We start from the raw sequence: 21,233 nt of genomic DNA, 5'->3' as shown, positions 1-21,233 counted from the left end.
TTCGTCAGTTGCAGCGCTACAAATACACACACGAGCGAGATGCATCATCGTCGTCATCGATGTTGCAGAGAGAGAGAGAGTTCCATACTGAAAGACTAAAATAAAATAAAATATTTGAATATTCTAATAGTTGTAATTTGAGATGGAATGAACACGCAAAGCCCACCCAAAACAGAGCAAATTCAAGAGCTCATATTTTCCAACGGACACGTGTGTCTTCCCTCACTGGCCGCCCCCCAAAAACTCATCCAAACTACACAGAGAACATATACTAATAGCCAGGGACTAGCGGGGGCCCATGTTTTGTTATCTTTTGATAATGGAAATGGAGTTTAATCGATGTAAAATAAACGTTCATTATTTTACGACTCAGTGGGCTCGATGCAATTACTTGGTATTTTTGCACTCACCACCAGCCGCACGCACAGCTGGCAGCATGTGCACGTGCCGTTTGGCACACATACAGTTGTGCGTGTGTATGGGGCGGTGCAGAGTATAGAGAATACTTACGCACCAGGAACGAAGCAGTTCAAATTCAATTTTCATCTGATGGTTTGACGCTGAACTTCATAGAGAATTTTCATTATTTTTTTGGCAGCTTGAAGCAGCAATAAAAATGAGAAATACTTCTTGTAATCAGTGATTATAAAGGAATCCGTTTAAACTTTGCCATACAAAAGCTGTTTAAAGTCAAAAGTTTCCAGTCACCAGTCAAGAGTCAAGAGTCAAGAGTCAAGAGTCAAGAGTCAAGAGTCAAGAGTCAAGAGTCAAGAGTCAAGAGTCAAGAGTCAAGAGTCAAGAGTCAAGAGTCAAGAGTCAAGAGTCAAGAGTCAAGAGTCAGAGTCAAGAGTCAAGAGTCAAGAGTCAAGTCAGAGTCAAGAGTCAAGAGTCAAGAGTCAAGAGTCAAGAGTCAAGAGTCAAGAGTCAGAGTCAAGAGTCAGAGTCAAGAGTCAAGAGTCAAGAGTCAAGAGTCAAGAGTCAAGAGTCAAGAGTCAAGAGTCAAGAGTCAAGAGTCAAGAGTCAAGAGTCAAGAGTCAAGAGTCAAGAGTCAAGAGTCAAGAGTCAAGAGTCAAGAGTCAAGAGTCAAGAGTCAAGAGTCAAGAGTCAAGAGTCAAGAGTCAAGAGTCAAGAGTCAAGAGTCAAGAGTCAAGAGTCAAGAGTCAAGAGTCAAGAGTCAAGAGTCAAGAGTAACCAGTCACCCGTCACCAGTCGCCAGTCACCAGTCACCAGTCCCCAGTCATCAGTCATCAGTCATCAGTCATCAGTCATCAGTCACCAGTCAAAAGTCAAAAGTTTAGAGTCAAAAGTCACAAGTCAAAAGTCAAGAGTCAAGAGCTAAGGAAAAAAACAAACAAAATTACATCCTACATTTTAATCTCGAATTAACATCGACTTCTTCATCAATTGTCATGCCCATGGCTCGTACTCTCACTCAACCTGCTACGCGTCCCGTGCTCCGTCCCGTGGCCTCCGTCACCCTTGCCGCCCTTAGTCCTCTTGCCCTCCATTTGCGCAATCCGATCTTCAACGCGCTTGAGCTGCTCGAAAACCGCATCCAGCGAGCGTGGCCGGTTGTGGTTCCTGATAGCGATGTTTTTGGCATCATTGACGGTGTCCTCGTCGACGCCATGGTGGAAGTACCCGCAGCGTCCCATTACATCGAATTTGCGTTCCGGATTTTTCGTTTGTTGAGGCGCTTCAGCTGAACTTACTTTCTTCCTCGTTAGAACAACTTGATTGTCCAAGTTGGTTCTGATGGTAATCTTGGGTTCGTATCGGGTGAAAAATAGTGATGATTTGCGCCATTTTGAGAATATGCTAAACCTGTTGAGATAGCGGTGTTGAAAAACAACGTTTTCTAGATAAGTTGGTTTTACTCACGAAAGACACTTCTCGAACCGTCTCAACATCTCCACCCGGTTGGCGAGGGCAGCCACCTGGGCTTGTTGTCGAATTTCCTGGAATAAGTACGCGTGTGAGTACACAACTGTGTCTAGTCAGCGAATCTAACAGCTAACCGTAATATCACTGACTGCGACACCGTTGATAAGATTGGCCACAACAAGTGTGACGAAGAACACGAAGCATATGAACATTATGTAACTTAGCTTGTGCCCGTTGAATTCAATTTCCGAAGCGTCCAGCTCACCGATCATCATCACCAGCGACTTTACCAGCGATCCTTGCAAGGTTGAAAAATTGTTGAAATCGTCTTTGGTGGTGGAGTTTTGCGCCGAATCTTCAAGTTGATCATGAGATGCGTAGTTTGAGAACAGCACGAAGAAGCTGCACCCGAAGGAAATGATGATGATCAAGTAGATCAACAAGATCTTCAGAAAGCTTTTGCTGACGGTTTCCAGCATGACAATGCTGGTGGTTAGCGACGCGTATGGGAATAGTCTGAGATGTACGATGACATCGATACCCGCCAGCAGGATCAACACGGCGAGAACGGCGTTGTTGCTGGACATCAAACTGTACAAAGCCAAAAAGATCATTACGGTCTCTCGAAGTTTGCTAAGTGCTCGAAAAATGTGAATCCCACGGATGTTAATGCGATTGTTTTTGCTCCACTTCTTGAGTATGTACAGTACAGGAATTATGGTAATAACAATCCACCTTACGACATACAGCAAAAAGAACACAAAACAAAACAATTTTAGTACTGGAGTGTCATACAAGGAAAACAAAAAGAAGAACAATGCAAAGAAAAAGCTAATAGCAAACATTCCATACGTGATCCATCTGATGAAAAGCCATTTCACCAAAATGAACGTACTAAGCACCGGATGCCGAAGAAGTGGTTTCAACTCTTTTGATTCCGCGATGAAATAAAATGGGGCAATTTCCGAGTAAGTGTGCCCTCGAGGTAGCTTGAACTCGTTCAAACCCAGCTGGATTTCTTTCGACTCTTGCGGAATCGAAATTTTCGAATCCAAAAACACCTCCAAAATGTCCGCCTTCATCGAATGTAGCGGAGACTCGTGCAGATTGTTCAGCTTCCACAAATACGGCGCTTTTTTCAGCATAATCTCCTTTGCTTCCTGGTCCATGCCGTGGTGGATCGCGTAGTGCAGTGCCGTTTGATTCTGGTCACCACACACGTAGGCCATAATACGGCGATCGTTTAACAATTGCTTGAAGCAATCCAGCCTCACCTGTGTCCTGCTTTTCCGAAGCTCTCGTAAACTCGTCAACAGCAGCGGATGCTTGCATTCGATTCTCGACTTAATATTGGCCAGAAACAGCTTGAGCACGCGCGCGAAACCATTCTGGCAAACCTCCTTCAGTATTCTGAACAAGTTCTCTGTGTTATTGCTCAGGATTTCACTATCCTTTAAATAGTGGAATATTGTTTCCACACAGACATCTAAGCCCTTCGTCGCAGTCTTCTCCAGCAGTTTCAAAACTTGGACTTCATGGTCACCTGAATAAAATTCTCCAAATCTTTCCACAAACTCCGCCGAATTTCTATCCAAAATCAAAGATTGTAACAACTCGAACGTTACTTTCGCCGGTTTCTGTGCAATCTCCAGCCCACAATTCAACGCCTCAATATCCCTGCGAGCTTGTCCACCGAAGAGCCCGTCCACATCACAGTCAAAGTTCGCCAAACAAAATGTCAACAATTCTATCTTTTCAACATGATCAACAGACTCCAGTTTGCAAATCGCCGACAAAGGATGCATCCTAAAATCTCCAATATTGATGCTGGCTTTCAAATCCGCTAAAATTTTAACCAACCCCTTCACTTTCGAGAAATTACCAGACTCAACCACCGAAATCAGCATCATCAACGGAGTATACTTCTTGAATGCCCAGATCGCATCCACATTGACGCCGGGCATCCTCAACAGAGTCCGAACATTTTCGAACGCCCTGGCTTTGATGGCAATATGAACTGCTTGATTAGGTTCCTTCTCCGTTTTTGGCCTCTCCGATCGCCTTCTCGGGGCCTCGCGAGGTTGTGGCGCCTCTTTATACCGTTCCAATATCTTGTCAACGATTGGAATTTGCTCCAGAAAAGTCCGCATAAACTCGGAACTACCCTCTGTTCGGCACAACTTTGAAAAGAACAAATGAACTCTATCGTTCTTCAGCAACCTTTCGCGGGGTGTGGTTTTTTGATCCAACAATTGCTCGTAGATTTTTTCCAGCTCGTCGATGCACGCCTGCAGGTGTGCTTTAAAGTTCTCATGGTTACGTTCGTCAAATGCATTTTGAAGGTTGTCGAATAACCTTTGCTACAGGAAGAGATAAAACTGCTGAGTAATAAAAAAATGAATCTTGTTTACTAAATACCTCAGTATCCTTTTTATGTTCTCTCCACTTTTTGAAGTCAAACTTTGGAGGAATACTTTCTACGCGTATGAGCGGCTCTCTAATGTGCAAGATTTGCATCTCAACATGTTCCGCCATATCAATAACTTTGTTAATTTACGCTGAGTTAACGCACTACACACCTCACCTTCTGTCGATAGACAGGCAGACTGGGAGGAAGTTTAAAGCAACATTTCAAACGCTTAACGGCTATCACGTCTGACGCAACTTTTTGTTATCACAATTCCCAGAAGCAGTAATTTGTTTTCGGGTTTTGGCCAAAGCTGATTAGGATTTGTGTAAGGTAAAATTAGCAACACCTATAGTGTTAGTTGCAAGAATAAAAGTGTAATACTGACAGAGATTACGGCGAATCTACACTGATCCCTCGAAAAGGTGAGCAATTTCAAGCTATCAGTTTAAAGTACTCGAATTTTTTGCAAAACGTGTCCACCGAATGCCATTCATAAGTTAAAATGGGAATCGCTGTCTTTTTTTGCAAAGTTGTTGCTGATAAGAGCAATTAAAGATAACGGAATCGAGATATGAACAGTATAGTGGCTGATTTACGATATCTATACCTGATTATTTGCACTGTAAGAATTTGAAAATCTTTTTTTCGATGCAGCTTGTCCATGCATTCGCAATTTCAAAAGAAATTTTTTTGAATAATTTTGAGGGAAGATCTTGAATAATAGGCTTGTGAATAGTCACCAATCAGTACCTTGAGAAGGGATTTTATGATCGATTTGGTGTCTTAAACCTCTACAACCCAACCCCGCCTTTAGACGGGCTTCGATTTAAAAAATCGCCAAAAATCCATTGTTCAACCAATAATTGATCTTTTAAAAGCATTGTAAACAAGAACTCCCAAAATTTTTGAAAACAAATGGGCTGAACTATTTTCCTGGTTTTTTGTGACTTTGCCAATGTTTTAAAAAATGTCATTTTTTTAGGGGTCAACTTTGGCTGTGTTTTTTACTAATATTTGCTATAGTTTAAGCAAAAAGAAGAATGCAGTAATTTTTCTAGTGTCCCAGACTATGCCTCTAGAATTTTTTAACAAATTAAATGATGATGGTGCCATTCTATAGCAGAAAATGTGAAAAACAAGCAAAAATTTGAAAAAGTGACTGTAAAAACATGAACAAATAGATAAGCAACACGTTACGATAAGAGGTGGTAGAATAGGCCAAATACTACCAAAAACAAACATAAACTCAACAAGATAAATGCAAATTGAAATACTAAAAATGAAACACGAAAAACATCAAACAAGAGAAGTAAAGGTTTTCGTAGAACAAAAGCTGCTCAAAATGACCTCCTGAACACGGGAAAAATGATAATTTTCGAAAAAAATTGGGCAGTAGAGGGTTAAGCAAAGTAATCAAGTGTAATCAGGACTCTTCAAAAAAGGAACATGGTTAAAAAATCCGATGTTTTATTCGATTATCCAAGACATTGCCAATTTTTTGACAAGTTTTAGTTCCCCCAACATTTTTCAGAAAAAAAACTAGGGACTTTGCATTCAAATGAATTGCTGATTTTTTCGTTTTATATTCAATAAAGACTTTAAATTATTTATGAATCACGTAAATGTTCTGAACAAATAGGAATATATTGATATTTGGATATTTTTTTATATAAAAGTAGTAATCAGATTTTCGGAAATTATTTCGAGATTTTATTACCATGAGTAGTTTTTTTAAAGGTCTAATAAGCTATTGACTTTCATATGTATTGTTTTGATTTGGATGAAACTTTGTCCATACAATCCCAATGTCATGTTTTGCATCATTAGTTTTTCCATACAAGTCTTAGTACAATTCTGCGAACTAAGCATACAAAATGGGTACGTAAATATATGACAATCTGTGTATTGTAGAGCGTCCAATTTCCCGTCACGGGAAAAAAATCCCGGGAATTCCCGGGATTTCCCGGAAAAAATATTTCCCGTTTCCCGGGAAATTTGAATTTCCCGGGAATTCCCAAAATACAAGCAGAAGTAATCATTTTCCTACCGTTTTGGCACCAATGTTTTGAAATTATACAAAAATCAATAATTTAAGAACCTGATTTGATTTTATTTATTTCAATCAACTGTTCATACCGAAATAATTAGCTTGTCTGTAAATTTCATGTCAAGGGTTAATTCAGATAATATTTATTTCTGAAGCATTCTCCACAAGGAATATTGTTTGCTTATATGTTGTACCACAAAACTTACGCTGTTATGGAATTATTTTGAAAATACGATATTTACATTTTCTGGCCAAAATCAACATTGAGATTTGTTTGACTTTTTCACTTTGAACATGTTGGATGGAAATTGAACTGATATAATTAATGATTTAAAATAAAAGTTTGTGTGAGAAGAATTTGTTTCTAAGTATTCGAGAGATCACAGATTGAAGTTATAAATTTATGGAGCACTCGAGCTACCAAAAGCGTAAGAGGTATATGAAAAAGTATTGTTGAATTTCAACCACTTTTAAATACTCAAAATTATTTTAATTTAATTTATTTATTAGGCTGAATACCATATAACTAAAATCATATCATAGAACCATGAAAAATCATTAAAAACAAATTTGTATCAAATGAAATTTACCCAAAGAATGAAACTTTATTATAACTCGCTCCAAATATTTGAAAACTTTGAGTTGTGATTTCATGAAATAGTGTTTTAAGTTAAAAAGCGCTAGAAATTAGATGTTTATGGTCAATTCAATGATTATTTATTTATTCGCATGTTGATTTTTTTTGGTTTTTTTTTTATTTTAACTTTATGGTCACTGAGACAAATTTAAAGGCAATTTTATGGTTGTGGAGCATAGATTTTCACTATCCAAACACTTTGATTTATAAAAATCCTTTTCAACAAAAATATTAAAAATATTTTTTTTCATTTGGGGCGATTTGAATGATTTTTTTTTAATTTATATATTTTCTCAAAGTTGCATGATTTTTCACAAGCAGTCAAGCCATTGATTGATCCTCACACTCATTTTGACCATTAAAGTATCTGTTCTTTACAATTTCGTTGCAAAAGATTAATCAGAAACAGGATTAGAATAATTTTCGTTAAATTTCAAATTTCCCGGGAATTCCCGGGAAATTTGTTGAAAATTTCCCGTTTCCCGGGAATTTTGTAACCCCGGGAAATTTGACGCTCTAGTATATTGAGATGTCATTTTCTGATCAATTTTGTGTCTTCGGCAAACTTGTAGATTATGATTAGGAAAAATAGGAAAAATAATTTCATTCTAAGAAATACTTATTTTATTGACTTGGCTTGGTGGCTTTCTTTTTTGATCTTTTCACTAGAAATATTTTTTTTAATTTTTAAATTTAAACTTAAACTTCAAAATCGCTCAATTTAAAATTTAAACTTCAAAATCGCTATGAAAAATCAGGGGGCAAAAAAATATTTTTATAATAAAACTTCAAAATTTTAAAGGAAACAGATATCTTATCAACTAAAAAACAATTTTAAATTCATTTTCCCGCGTTTAAAATCATGTTTAGCATGTCTTAGATCTTTCAAAACTATTTTCAATTTTTGTGAAATTCCAATGTACAGCACCGCAAAATGTTTTTTTTTTCGGCGAAAATATAAAATCTCTTCAATACTTGGATATTTTGAAAACTAATGATTGTAAAACAACTGGGCAGGTGTAAAATGCATTTTAAAACACTTTTTCCATTCAAATATTAATACCATGGCTTGTAATTTAAATTTTTATACTTTTTTATTTTTTGACAATCGGTTCCAAATTTTGCATCATCATACACACAAAAAAATATTTCCGAATGTTACATCATTTATGATGTAACACTTTTGCACGTCATTAAACATTTAAATTCAAATGCAAATTGATGTAAATTTGCGACAAATTATTCGTAAAAACATGATTTTACGTGTGATTCAACCGTTTACGTCGAATCTCAAGTTTATATCAACTGAGTTTACATGTGATTTATTTTTTTCGTGTCGAGTAAATTCACATATTTTTTTCTGTGTAGACTATGGTTCTTTGGATGTATTTTTAGTCACCTAAAATATATACTTTTTAAAGTCGAAAACTGAAAACTGCATATTTTGAAAATTCAACTCTGAGTAATTAAAAGTTGTAAATTAAAATTGGATTTTTTCCATGTACATATTTTCCCGAAAAGTCCTAATCTTGCCACATTGTGAAGACTCCAAATCGATAAGAAAATTCCATACCCATTTTATATGACAAGCCCCCAAATTTTATGGAGATTTGTGTGGAAAAATAAAATAAAATATTAATGAAAAAATAATAAATTAATAAAACAAATGTCGATTTGCTTAAACGGAGAGAACTACTCAGTAGCACAACTGTAATAATTTCTAATGCATTTTGTGATTCTTTTGGCTTAGAAATTTGGTAAATCTGACTTGAAATTTCAAATTTGTTTTTTTTTTCAACTCGCGATATCTCGGAAACTAGGGGTTAGAATGGTAATTGTTTGCAATAAGTATTCTGAAAATGATTTTTATTGAAAAGAGCAGAAAATCTCACATCAGTTTAATTTTTCAAAATCAAACCAATAGTTTTAGCAATAACGCGAATTCGGGCAACTACAATGATTTCATTAGCTTGAAAAAAAATAAAATGTAAGTCCAGCCTGTACGTTTCTTTGGAGCATTGCATGGAAAAAAACTATTGATACGAAATGGCCCCTTTTGACATGGGGAATGCATTGAAAAAGTTTTAACGAAAGAAAACAAATTTATAGAATATAAAAAAAAAGTGAAATTGTAAAGCGTAGGTAGCCCTTGTATGTAGCCCATTAAGTCTGGCCATGATAATATCATAGCAAAACAGTACTAAAAAATAAAGAATATTTGAAAATTTTCATTATTTATACATTATTTAAGTATAATAAAACATTTACGAGTTCAAGGGAGAATAATTGCATTTTTTTTCAAACTAAGTATCCTGAAAAGCATTTGAAAAGACCCAAGTGTCGTTCCCATTCACTCTCCGAACTCGTGAATGTCAAGTGGAGGCCAAGGCGGGAAGGACGACGCCGGAGTGTGCAAACTCGGGAAAACTTAATTTACGACATTTGCCTTTCGTTTCATTGAATTCAATGGGCGCTGAGGCTGCTGCTGCTGTCAGTTGTATGAAAGGTACTAAATAAGTCGTCCTTTTTTGCTCAAGAGAGAGAGAGAGACAGTCCGGATAAATGGGAAAAGAGGGAAATGAAATGAAATAAAAACGTAAATCAGTGCAAAAATAAACAAAAATTCCACCAAGATGGATGAAAGGCCAAAGAAAATCGCATGAATGCCACTGGATAAGTCATGTCAATGCCGGTTGCAAAATGAATGAAGCAATTCATGGAAAAAACGGGAGCAAAAATGTTAAGGACAAGTTTCGCTGATACACTGCTGCAAGCATAAATGCGACCAAACTGGTTCATTGCATTCCCACGAGCCTGATGTTTGAAATGAATTTGATGAAGTGGCAGTCTTTCTCTCATTACCGCTGCTCAGAGAAATGACATTGTAATTTTTCCCTGCTACAAGTACCATCAATGAATGTCGTCGACGTTGTAATGAAGTGCAACTCTGGTGCGATATCGTTGTGGGCGAAGGCCGTTCATTTAATTAGTGGGAAACTTATTTCATTAAAGGCTGGGTTCGGTTTTGTTTAGTTCAAGTTGATTTGTGTTTAGCTCATTTTGTGCTAGTTTAATCACATGAATACTTAATAAATCAAAAATAAAAACGTTTTCAATTCTAGATTAGTTTTTCAAAACAAACAATGCGCCATGAGTTTCCTTTGTTTTGCATTTTAGTTTTTACTTTTTACTTTTAACTTTTAACTTTTTACTTTTTACTTTTTACTTTTAACTTTTAACTTTTAACTTTTTACTTTTTACTTTTTACTTTTTACTTTTTACTTTTTACTTTTTACTTTTTACTTTTTACTTTTTACTTTTTACTTTTTACTTTTTACTTTTTACTTTTTACTTTTTACTTTTACTTTTTACTTTTACTTTTACTTTTTACTTTTACTTTTACTTTTTACTTTTTACTTTTACTTTTTACTTTTTACTTTTTACTTTTTACTTTTTACTTTTTACTTTTACTTTTTACTTTTACTTTTTACTTTTACTTTTTACTTTTACTTTTACTTTTACTTTACTTTTTACTTTTACTTTTACTTTTTACTTTTTACTTTTTACTTTTTACTTTTTACTTTTTACTTTTTACTTTTTACTTTTTACTTTTTACTTTTTACTTTTTACTTTTTACTTTTTACTTTTTACTTTTTACTTTTTACTTTTTACTTTTTACTTTTTACTTTTACTTTTACTTTTTACTTTTTACTTTTACTTTTTACTTTTACTTTTTACTTTTTACTTTTTACTTTTACTTTTACTTTTTACTTTTTACTTTTACTTTTTACTTTACTTTTTACTTTTTACTTTTTACTTTTACTTTTTACTTTTTACTTTTTACTTTTACTTTTTACTTTTACTTTTTACTTTTACTTTTTACTTTTACTTTTTACTTTTTACTTTTACTTTTTACTTTTACTTTTTACTTTTACTTTTACTTTTTACTTTTACTTTTACTTTTTACTTTTTACTTTTACTTTTACTTTTTACTTTTTACTTTACTTTTACTTTTACTTTTTACTTTTACTTTTTACTTTTACTTTTTACTTTTACTTTTTACTTTTTACTTTTACTTTTACTTTTACTTTTTACTTTTACTTTTTACTTTTACTTTTTACTTTTTACTTTTACTTTTTACTTTTTACTTTTACTTTTTACTTTTACTTTTTACTTTTACTTTTTACTTTTTACTTTTTACTTTTTACTTTTTACTTTTTACTTTTTACTTTTTACTTTTTACTTTTTACTTTTTACTTTTTACTTTTTACTTTTTACTTTTTACTTTTTACTTTTTACTTTTTACTTTTTACTTTTTACTTTTTACTCAATTATATTTATGACCAACTTGGCAATGGATCAATACTTCTTCAAACTCTTCCATTCCTAACAGATTCCCTAAAATTCTTCCCCTCTCCAGCATCAGCACCGTTCAGCTTCATCACTTTTTGCTCCAACCGTAGCAACCTCTCCCCGTACTCCTCCTGCGGCACAGCCCCGATTCCGGCAGCGTTCTGCCTCCTCACGATATCCTTCGCGGCACTGCAGGTGTCCGGATCGATGCAATGGCAGAAGAAGCCCCACCCCGGGAAGATGTTGAGAGTTTCTTCACTATCTTTGGCAGATTTTCCTGCGGTGGCGATTCTCGCCAGCACGATGATGTTGCCCTCCTGAAGTCGCACGCTGACGGACGGTGCGTACCGATAGAAGAAGGACGTTCTCCGCCGGATCCACTCAAAGTGGCTGAAAGAAGGATCATGGTCAGACTGTGTGCGATTGAAAGTTCAAGGAGGTGACTTACGAGAAGATCTTCTCGAAACGTCGCAGGTTTTCTAACCATTTGGCGAGGGCGGCGACTTCCGCTTCTTGACGGATTTCCTAGAATTTCAACATGAATTAGCCTCATTGTCTACAGTTTGGTTGAGTAACCTTACCGAGATATCGTTGACGGCCACTCCGTTGATGAGGTTCGCAACGACCAGCGTAACCAGCACCACAAACGTCACAAAGCTAAAGTAGCTCAGGGCGTGACTGTCAAACGGAATCTCCGAGGCGTCAAACTCCCCGATCATCATGACAAGTGACTTTACCAGCGATCCTCGAATGCTGGAAAAGTTGTTAAAGTCCTCGCCGGTGCTGGGTTGATCGGCGTCGTTTGCAGCGCCGCTGCTCTTGGTAAACATTACGTAGAAACTGAACCCGAACGACACGATTAGGATCGCGTACACCAGCAGGATCTTCAGGAAGCCTCTGCTGACGGTTTCCAGCATTACGATGCTGGTGGAGAGGGCTGTTGAAGGGAACAGTCCCAGATGTACGATGACGTCGATTCCAGTGAGCAGGATCAGCAGGGCAGAGGTCGTTCGGTTTGGACTGCACAGACTCCAAACGGCCAGGATTACGATGGAAATTTCTCGGAACTTGTTCAGCAAGTGGAAGAAGTCGAATCCTTTGGGGAATTGGAAGCGACTACGGCGGAGGATCGCTTGTCTTTGGGGCTGTTGGTATAGGAGGTCGTAGACTCCGGCGATCGAGGTTGTGATCACGACGATGAAGTAGTATGATAGGAGTAGCCAGCAGAATATTTCAGCGATTAGGCTGTTTTGGACGGAGTAGATGGTGAAGAAGGTAGCGAACGCAATGCTTGTGACGATCATGACGTAGATTAGCCACCTCATGAACAACCACTTGATTCTTATCAAAGTGCTGATCACCGGGTGCCTCAGTAACGGTCTGAGATTCTCTGACTCTGACAGGTACCAAACCAAGTCGGTTTCGGACGCTGAGCAGTTGGTCTTCTGCTTGGACGGTAGCAATCCGTTAAGGTTAAGCTGTAACTCCTCAGCTGTAGCCAACACGCGAGAGTCCAGAAAAGCACCCAGAATATCGGGGTTCATCGAGTGCAGTGGTGTCTCATGGTTGCGGTTGGTACTTCCCAAGTACGGCGTTCGCTTTGTCATGATTTCCAGGGCTTCCCGGTCCATGCCGTGCTGGACGGCGTAGTGTAGTGCAGTTTGGCCGCTATCGTCACAACCTTCAACGGATACGCGGCGATCTTCCAGGAGAAGTTCGAAGCATTTCTGCCTTGCTGGAGTCTTGTTTTTGTACAGCTCTCGTACTGCAGTTAGCAGCAAGGGATGCTTGTTGCAAATCCGTGAGTTGATGTTGTCCAGGAATAACTTGAGTACTCTGGAGAAGCCATTTTTGCAGATGATCTTAAGCTGCTTTGAGAGGTTGATTTGATCAATCGTGCTATCACTGAACTTTTTACCTTCTTTCAACTTTTTGAACATGACTTCAACGCAAACGTTGCGGCCTTTTGAAGCCGCAAGCTTCAACATTCTGTAAACATCTCCCAGGTCATCGCCCAAACTACTGCCAAAGAATTCACCAAACCGTTGACCAAACTCGACCTCCTTCCTTCCATGATGAAAGACTCCAACAGTGCTGGCGTCACATCGGCCGGTTGTACCTCCACGACCAACCCCTGCAAGTTCAACGCATCAATGTCCTTCCTGGCTTGTCCCTTGTAGAGATTGTCCACGTCACAGTTGAACTGCGCCAAGCAAATCTCCAGCAGGTTTCGTTTCTCTTCACTGGTTAGGTTCTCGTTTCGGCACAACACCGACAGTGGATGCAACCGGTAGTCACCGATGTTGATGTCAGCGTTCTCCTCCGCTAACGTTATTAGCAACTCACTAACTTCGCTCAAATTATCACTGCTCGCCACGGTGAACAGCATCATGATTGGAGTGAACTTTTTCAACTTCCACAGCGTGTTTACGTCGACTTCATCTTGCTGCAGCAAAACCTTCACGTTCTCGAACGCTTTCGCCTGGATCGCTATGTGAAGGGCGCGATTGGGTTCCTTCCTCGGATTAAAACTGGGATCGTCCTTTCTAGCTTGCTGATGAATTTCATCGTTCACTATGGGCAGCTCTCGCAGAAACGTCTCAATGAACTCGCCACTTCCATCCCTCTGGCAAATGTTGGCAAACAAGTTTTGAACCTTTTCGTTCTGGCGAACCTGCAACCTGCAGTCACTCTTCCGATCCGGCAGCTTCTGGTAAATGCTCCACAACTGATTTACACCCTCTCGAAACAACACCCGAAATCCCTCAAGATCACGATCTTCAATCGTCGTCTGTAACGTCTCAAACAGCCTCTCCTCAGCTTGTTTCTTTTCCTCCTTCCACGCTTTATAGTCAAACGACACGCTGTCCCCCGAAGTCACCTCCGTCAGCGGGGTATTCGACCCTTTGCGAGTCTTCCACATCTTGCGATCGTGGCTGCCAAACAACGACTGGTTTCATCTCGCGCAAAAATACACCGCTCGTTCGCGATACTTCACGCGCAATGTTGGGGAACTTTGCGGTGACGCATCAACGTAAATACGCTACACGATCGCGACGGTTCAGGCGCCGATCGACACTCTCTTAATCACACACAGAGCACTGGTGTCACATTTCAAAAGGGCGTAACCGCAACTTCAAATGAAAATCAGCAGTTCACTCCGTGTTCAGATATTAAGTCTAATTCAAATGTTAGTTCAGCAACCTACACTTTTATCACTGATGTACCCGGTTCGTTCGCGTCACGATCACAACAAACCTATCAGCGCGCGCGCGAGAGAGAGAGAAGTTCCGCTCACCAACGCGGGCGTTGTTTATGTTTTTGTTTTGCCGTATCATTTCGGAGAATTCGCCGATTTCGCGAGAACACCACGTGCTGAGCGAAAGCGCGTGCGCGTATTGGTCATGCCGGTATCACTCTGCGCTGAGCGGAGAACCCAAACATAAACAAACGCGCGGTGTGGGGATTCCCCGGACATTAAACCGATTGGTCGTTTGGTTCAGATGCTCACGAACCGGTTAGAATCTGATGAACGTTGATGGAGCTTCTCGGTGAGCGTTGTGAGCGTCTCCAAAATGAATCTGAACTGCATGTTCTGACTGAAATTTTGCATTTCAATATTGCAAGAAAGAAGACAAATTCGATGGCAAAATCGCAAGTAAATGCACGAAAACTGTGTCAATTTAATAGGCGCTTCAAGGCATGATCCTCGAAGCTTTTGAAAAAGTTGGGCGCTGTGACAGACACGAACGCGACGAAACAGAAAAGTAACTGTATTGAAACATTTTTTCGTAAAATCGCGTGATGGTTACAAGCAAACCCCTTATGTTTATATAAATTGTCTGCTCTACAACTTTGTAGAAAAATAACCATGCAAAGTTACAAAAAACACTAAATTTTAAAATTAACAGTTTTGTTCCTAATGAAAAAATTAACCTTCTGGGTTTCAGTTTTTCTCTAGAAGAAAGTGCTTTAAATTTTCCATATATTGACATGTTTCAAAAATATTTACTTTCTACACCCAACTGGCAGTCGCATGATTGTGATGCATGGCGGCATGAAAGTATATCAGAATCTGCATGAAATCTGTCCTCATGCATTTTTTGCGATATAGGAGTATGACATTTTTGCCCGTTACCGACAATTATCGACATTACCGACGGCTTTTTGGTTGTATTTCACAAAAAAACCCTTAACATAACGAGGATAGAACCATCAACTTCTTGGTTATTGATCCGACACGCTACCACCGCGCCATGGACGCTTGATGAAAATTGAGTGAAAGAGCACCAACATATGCTTCTCTTTGGAGTGTTGCTCGGGGATGGGCCAGCATTACATGTGTTGGTGAGAACTGCAGATCACTGAAATTTTTACACGCGGGCAAAAATGATCTACGGGCTTGCTGCAAAAAATGTTATAAAATATGACATTTTCTGCAGCAAATCCAATGTTGCAGATTTTGAGATATATTTTTCCTTTGGGTGTAGTAACGAAAAATTGCAGATTTTTTGAAACTATATTTGTATTTTTTTCGACGAAACGCAAGAGTTTTATTTTCAGAATTCTGAGTACCTCGATTCGGGTGTCCTATTTTTTTACATAAAAGTTCCTCTGACACCAAATTTCCATTTCATCCTCTTTCCAGGCCAAAAATTAATGAAAAACAAGTCGTTTTTCGCATGTTCAAAAATGCACAGAGCTCCTTGCGGTCCAATTCCGAGGTCGCTGGGCATTGTTCGGCCCCGCCTAAACATAGATGCAAGCATCTGAAGGAAACTCGATCTATATTTAGACTTCCAATGCCGTCAGGCAAATCAGGGATCAGCGCGTATTTAATATGAGAAGATAACATGTGTCAACACTACGGATCAATTCACTACTAGAGTGTAAACCTTCTGATGGCCGACTGCTTAGCGTCCCTGACCACCAATCCAGAGGTGTGAGTTTGAATCCCACCTGATTCATTTTCGTTTTTTGTTCATATTCAAAGTTCAGATTCCTGATTCCAAATTTCAAAGTTCAAAGGTACCGGCCGGGATTTGATCCCTGAACCTTCTGCTTATGAGGCAGAAGCCGTAACCATTAAGCCACGGAGCCGGTTCTTGCTAACACTTGTTTTCCAAAGAGCTAAAAATTCTGATTAAATTTCTTTCTGCATCTTGTTTGCGTTCTATTTTTGGTTATAAGGCCGGAAGGAACCGACCAATCAGGTGGATTGGGTCAGTTTTATTTTTCGTTTACAAATTTTTTACGATTTTTTCCATCACAAATCAGTGCTCCACATACCGAATAACATGTGGTATTTACGAATAACATAATGGGTAGGGTACCACCATCCGTGATTCAAATACTGAACATGAAAACTGTTGGAATAATTTAACTTCAGGATGACATAAAAAAAATCAAGCGATAGTCTGATCCAAAAATTAAATTGTCAGCTCCCTCCGTGTACGCACGAGAGCATGCAGCTAGTGCTCAGTGCTCCATCGTTTTTTCGATTTTTTTTTCGCCGTAATTGATTGTGGTTACCCGCGAGTTTGCTTCTCCAGCATGCCAAAGGCCGGCCGTGGCCGTGGCAGTTCGAGTGCGCCTCGAAAAACCCGCGAAGTTCGTCTACCGGCCGTGTGCAAAAAGGTAAACAAATCAACGCCGTGTCGGCCGCCATCGCGCAGGGGAGCGTGAGCGCAGATGGAATCGACAAAAAGTTACTACATCCCGGATGCGTTCCGAGATCACCAGTGCGAACCCGTTCCGGTACTTCCGGTGCCACGACCAGTGGCACATCAACATCCGCCAACATCCCCATCAGGAACGAGTTCCAGATGCTAAGCGACGACGAAGAAAATAACAACTCCGACGGTAGCAGTACTACCGACGACGACGACGACGATGATGGTCGTGCACGGAAAAAAATGCCGACGTCAAAAAAGAACAACTCTCCAGCGGAACGTAAACCACCTCCAATTTTTGTTTTGGACACGTTAGCGGACGATGTTGACGAGTTGCTGGAAGGCCTCGGATATTGTCTGAAAATCGGTAAGTCGGCAGTGCAAGTGATCACACTGACCAAAAAGAATTTCGACCTGGTGTTTGAAGAATTGAAGCGTAGCAACTTCAACTTCTACACATTCAACCCCGAGAAGCCCCCTGTTAAGGTCGTCTTGCAGGGTTATCAAGACCGTCCGATCTCCGATCTGAAGGGTCCCATCTCGGACGCCGGAATAAAACCGCGGGAGATTAAAGTGCTTTCGCACAAGACAACGGTAACAGGTACACACACACTGTACCTGTTGTACTTCGACCGCGGCACCGTCAAGATCCAAGACCTGCGGCGGACTAAAACGTTGGACGGTTTTTGGGTAAACTGGCGGTTTCACACCAAGAACCCGACGGACGTAGCGCAATGCCACCGTTGCCAGAAAATCGGCCACGGCTCGCGGAACTGCAACCTCCGGCCCCGCTGCGTGAAGTGCGGTGAGTCACACCTCTCGGAGGCGTGCGCACTGCCACGAAAGGCGGATTTGGGGGAAAACGCAGAGCAAACCAAGTCGCGCGTAAAGTGCGCGAACTGTGACGGTAACCATACCGGCAATTACCGCGGATGCGTCGCGCGCAAGTCCTACCTCGAGGAGCAGGAAAAGAGGAAGAAGAAAGCGTCCCACCCTCCTCAGCGAAGTACGAGCGCAGCCGTTCCTGCAGCTGGCCAGCGAACGGTTCCAGCGGATAATTCAGCGTTCCCTCCTGGTTGGGGGCGTTCGTTCGCCAGCGTGGTCGCTGCCGGTAGCGGCAGTACGGCCCAGCAAGGAGTAACCGGGGAAGATCTCTTTACACTGCTGGAGTTTTTTGCTCTCGCGGGGGAGATGATGACGCGGTTTCGGAGCTGCCGGAACAAGGCAGAACAATTCCTGGCCCTTGAGGAACTGATGATCAAACACATCTACAAAGGATAAATTACCTGTGATCCAGATATAAGCTTTCTCTTCCTCTATCCCCTTTCCTTTGCAATTTCTGTAAGTTTTTTTTATAGTTTTTTTTACTCTTGCTAGTGCTTTAGTTAAAGAAATAATTGTTCCTAAATGGATTATGATGCAACACACAGCTGTAAGGAACTCCAAAACTCTGTTATGCACTTCAAAATAATTCATTGTACCTTGATTATTCACCAATAAAACCGAATTGAATTGAAATTGAAACTCATTATAACATGCCGATGCAAAAAATACACAAAACGTTGAAAGTTGAAAACCAAAAGTGTCACTTTGATGACTACCCTACCCTATAAGGCTAGTATGCAGATCGGAAGGAAAAGGGTCAAGAAACAGCTTTACGAACAGCAGAACAAGGGAGAGGGAGCGTTTTCTTGGGGCTTTTCTTCACCCTCTCTGACTTGCTTGCGCTGCCGCTGCTGTCCATTTGATTTTTTCTTGACCGATTCCTTCCGAAGTGCGTATACCGCTATAGGTTGTAAATAGACGAATAAAAATAAGTTTTTATTATTTTTTAACTCAAAAAAAATTTTTTTGGTAATCATTTTTTTAAATTTTTCAATGTATTTAAGAGACAAACACATTACCATCAAGCCATGATTTTTCAAAAAAGGTGATAAAAAAAATCTTCCAGAAAATAGTTTTGAAATTTGAATTTGCATTCGAAAAGCACTTTATTTGTTTTTTCAAGTTATAACAATTTGAAGCTTTATTTATGGTTAAAATTTCCGCTTTTTTATTAACTTTTTTTCACAAAACTCAATTTCCCTATTTTTTACATTTGAGATTTTTCGTTATGTTTAAGGGGACCAACACCCGCAACTTTTAAGCTATGTTATAATTTTCTTTTTATATGTGATTTTTGGAAAAAATCAAAATTTTATGCAAACACAATTTTGACACCATTTTTTATGTAAAATTGAATTTGGAATCGAAAAGTACTTTACAGATTGTTTGATATAGGGATCATTTTTCAAGATATAGCCACCCAATTTTTGATTTCAGCGAAATATTAGCAGTTTTTCGATTTTTAAAAATAGTTACCATGAGCGACCATTTCTTAGAATATTATTAAATATAAAGTCCAAAATAAGCTGCAAATCGGCTGTAAATGCGCTTTAGGTGCAATTTTTAAAACTTCTTAGCTTTTACGCGTAGTAACTCTAAATGCGCTTTTGGTGCTGAATGATTTCCTGTTTTAGTGCTGTTTGGTTACTTTAGGCTGCAAATTATTAAAAAAACACGTCTGTTTTCGAATGTTCATAAATGGAAGGGTTTGTCCCGCCCCTACGTGATCAGGGACAAAAATAACTTCTTCGCCCAAAGTTTCACGCAAATCGAAGAAGTGTCGGAGCAACTGCTGTGTGAGTTGACGGATTATTACCCATATTCTCAAATCCACTTTACATGACAGTTTATATCTTTACCTCTTTTCTTGTTTTGTACTTACCACCATGAAAGTTCCAGCTGATTATTTGTTTATGTGATAATTAAAATAAAATGGAAATTCAAAACAAAACTTTTTAAAGCAAAATATATATTTCAGTTCTGTTTCATTAGTCTAATCTACAACGACGTTTTGCTCCAGGGCGCACTTAATAATTTCTGTTGTTGATTTTGTTTAATTGTATTTTTGTTTAGGTTTTTTCACTTTTCTTTAAATTTCCACTGGTGATTTTCAATCAACGTGTATGAGTTCCGCCGCGGTGATTGTGTTAACAAACTTTGCGCCATTCGTTCTAACTATCGAGTGATTTCCAGCCAGCAATAGTTTTGTTTTGTATGAAAGCCTTGCTCCTCCCGCTGCTGTTTGCCACCACCTTTTTTGCCGGTAATATTTCGTTTAAGGAGCCATGAGTTGTGCTTTCTTCTTGGTTTTGAAACATTCAATAGAGTTCACTTTGGGTTCCTGTTTTAGAAAGTTTCTGTGTGTTTTTTTTTGTTTTTGTTGAAAGCGCAGCGCAATTGTCCTTCCACTACTCTATCCTTAACGATAATTTGTTTTGTTGACTTTTTTATTACTTTTGTTTGATTTTACTTAGCAAGTGTTTTAGTGGTATGTGATATCCTTAAGTAGTACGCTGTGTGTGTGTTTTTTTGGTTATGGTACATTTTCATAGCTCTTATAATAGTTTTGCTTTGTGTTTAGCTTGTCCTTAGAGTTTTTTTTTTGTTTTTTTGATACAACGATAAAATTTATTTAGTTTAACATACACATGCGTTTTTTCTCTGCTCCTGTCCCGTCATTTTTTGATTAACCACGCCCCTTCCCCACCCCTTTCGAATACTGATTTTGTTCGCCAAATGTTGTCCAAAACTTAACAGAGGAAAAAAGTTTAAACTGACACGTGCAGCAATAACCCAAAGGCGACACCTTGATTGCCAATTATACGATTTTGGGGATGGCACGTCATGCAAGTTGCACTCACCTTCCGGGTGCCTGCCTTGTCACACCGAAATTTGTTTAATTTTGTAGTTGTGCTTGCGCTGAGCTTTCCTGGCGAGAGACCTAGTTTCGTTCAGATGCTGACGGTTAATTGACTGTTATCTGGAAAACTATGCATTCTTTCGTTTCTTGGAAACTTATTCGTTAAGCGAATTCAACAACAATTCATGCCGGGTGCAAAAATTGATGAGAGGTGTCTTTTTTAATTCGAGATAGGGTTCTTTTTACAAGCAAATAAATCAACTTATTTGGTAAAAAAACATGTTTTAGCATATTATTTAAAGCAGCTATAATTTGAACTAAAAAACCATCTGAATTTGATACTTTTTCAATGAAAGATTCTCGTATTCCTTCGAAAACTTGTCAAAAACATTATAATGATGATTTTCTTTCTTCTAGAAAATCACATTAAAAATGGAAATAAGTGAAGTCAACTGAAGCAATTTTGCATCTTGGTTTCCTCCATC

The 21,233-nt window shown here is 38.8% G+C and overlaps 3 protein-coding genes across 3 annotated transcripts in view; 1 reads left to right on the top strand and 2 right to left on the bottom strand.

Annotated features, from left to right (window-relative positions):
- Nucleotides 1-21,233, top strand: part of LOC6047773 (transient receptor potential cation channel protein painless) — a 295,911-nt gene that overhangs the window by 252,062 nt on the left and 22,616 nt on the right. The gene's annotated exons all lie outside the window — the stretch shown is intronic.
- LOC6037087 (transient receptor potential cation channel protein painless) lies at nt 1,370-4,760 on the bottom strand. Its single transcript, XM_038255588.1, has 4 exons — nt 4,303-4,760; nt 2,019-4,244; nt 1,882-1,958; nt 1,370-1,824 (listed from the first exon to the last, which is right to left on the bottom strand). The coding sequence occupies exons 1-4, from the start codon at nt 4,417-4,419 to the stop codon at nt 1,401-1,403; spliced, it is 2,844 nt and encodes a 947-aa protein (XP_038111516.1). The 5' UTR covers nt 4,420-4,760; the 3' UTR covers nt 1,370-1,400.
- LOC6047776 (transient receptor potential cation channel protein painless) lies at nt 11,237-14,254 on the bottom strand. Its single transcript, XM_038250885.1, has 4 exons — nt 13,528-14,254; nt 11,913-13,465; nt 11,780-11,856; nt 11,237-11,721 (listed from the first exon to the last, which is right to left on the bottom strand). The coding sequence occupies exons 1-4, from the start codon at nt 14,252-14,254 to the stop codon at nt 11,349-11,351; spliced, it is 2,730 nt and encodes a 909-aa protein (XP_038106813.1). The 3' UTR covers nt 11,237-11,348.

Source organism: Culex quinquefasciatus, chromosome 2 (genome assembly GCF_015732765.1).
Source record: "Culex quinquefasciatus strain JHB chromosome 2, VPISU_Cqui_1.0_pri_paternal, whole genome shotgun sequence".
NCBI lineage: Eukaryota > Metazoa > Arthropoda > Insecta > Diptera > Culicidae > Culex > Culex quinquefasciatus.
This window is presented reverse-complemented; position numbering and strand designations above follow the sequence as displayed.

Excerpts from the sequence above, each read along its gene's own strand:
- LOC6037087 (XM_038255588.1), bottom strand. The coding sequence starts at position 4,419 with ATGGCGGAACATGTTGAGATGCAAATCTTGCACATTAGAGAGCCGCTC. Across the intron at positions 1,959-2,018 it reads TCGCAGTCAGTGATATTACG|GAAATTCGACAACAAGCCCA; the intron begins GTTAGCTGTTAG and ends TACTTATTCCAG. Across the intron at positions 1,825-1,881 it reads CGGTTCGAGAAGTGTCTTTC|GTTTAGCATATTCTCAAAAT; the intron begins GTGAGTAAAACC and ends CTATCTCAACAG.
- LOC6047776 (XM_038250885.1), bottom strand. The coding sequence starts at position 14,254 with ATGTGGAAGACTCGCAAAGGGTCGAATACCCCGCTGACGGAGGTGACT. Across the intron at positions 11,857-11,912 it reads TGGCCGTCAACGATATCTCG|GAAATCCGTCAAGAAGCGGA; the intron begins GTAAGGTTACTC and ends TTGAAATTCTAG. Across the intron at positions 11,722-11,779 it reads CGTTTCGAGAAGATCTTCTC|CCACTTTGAGTGGATCCGGC; the intron begins GTAAGTCACCTC and ends TCCTTCTTTCAG.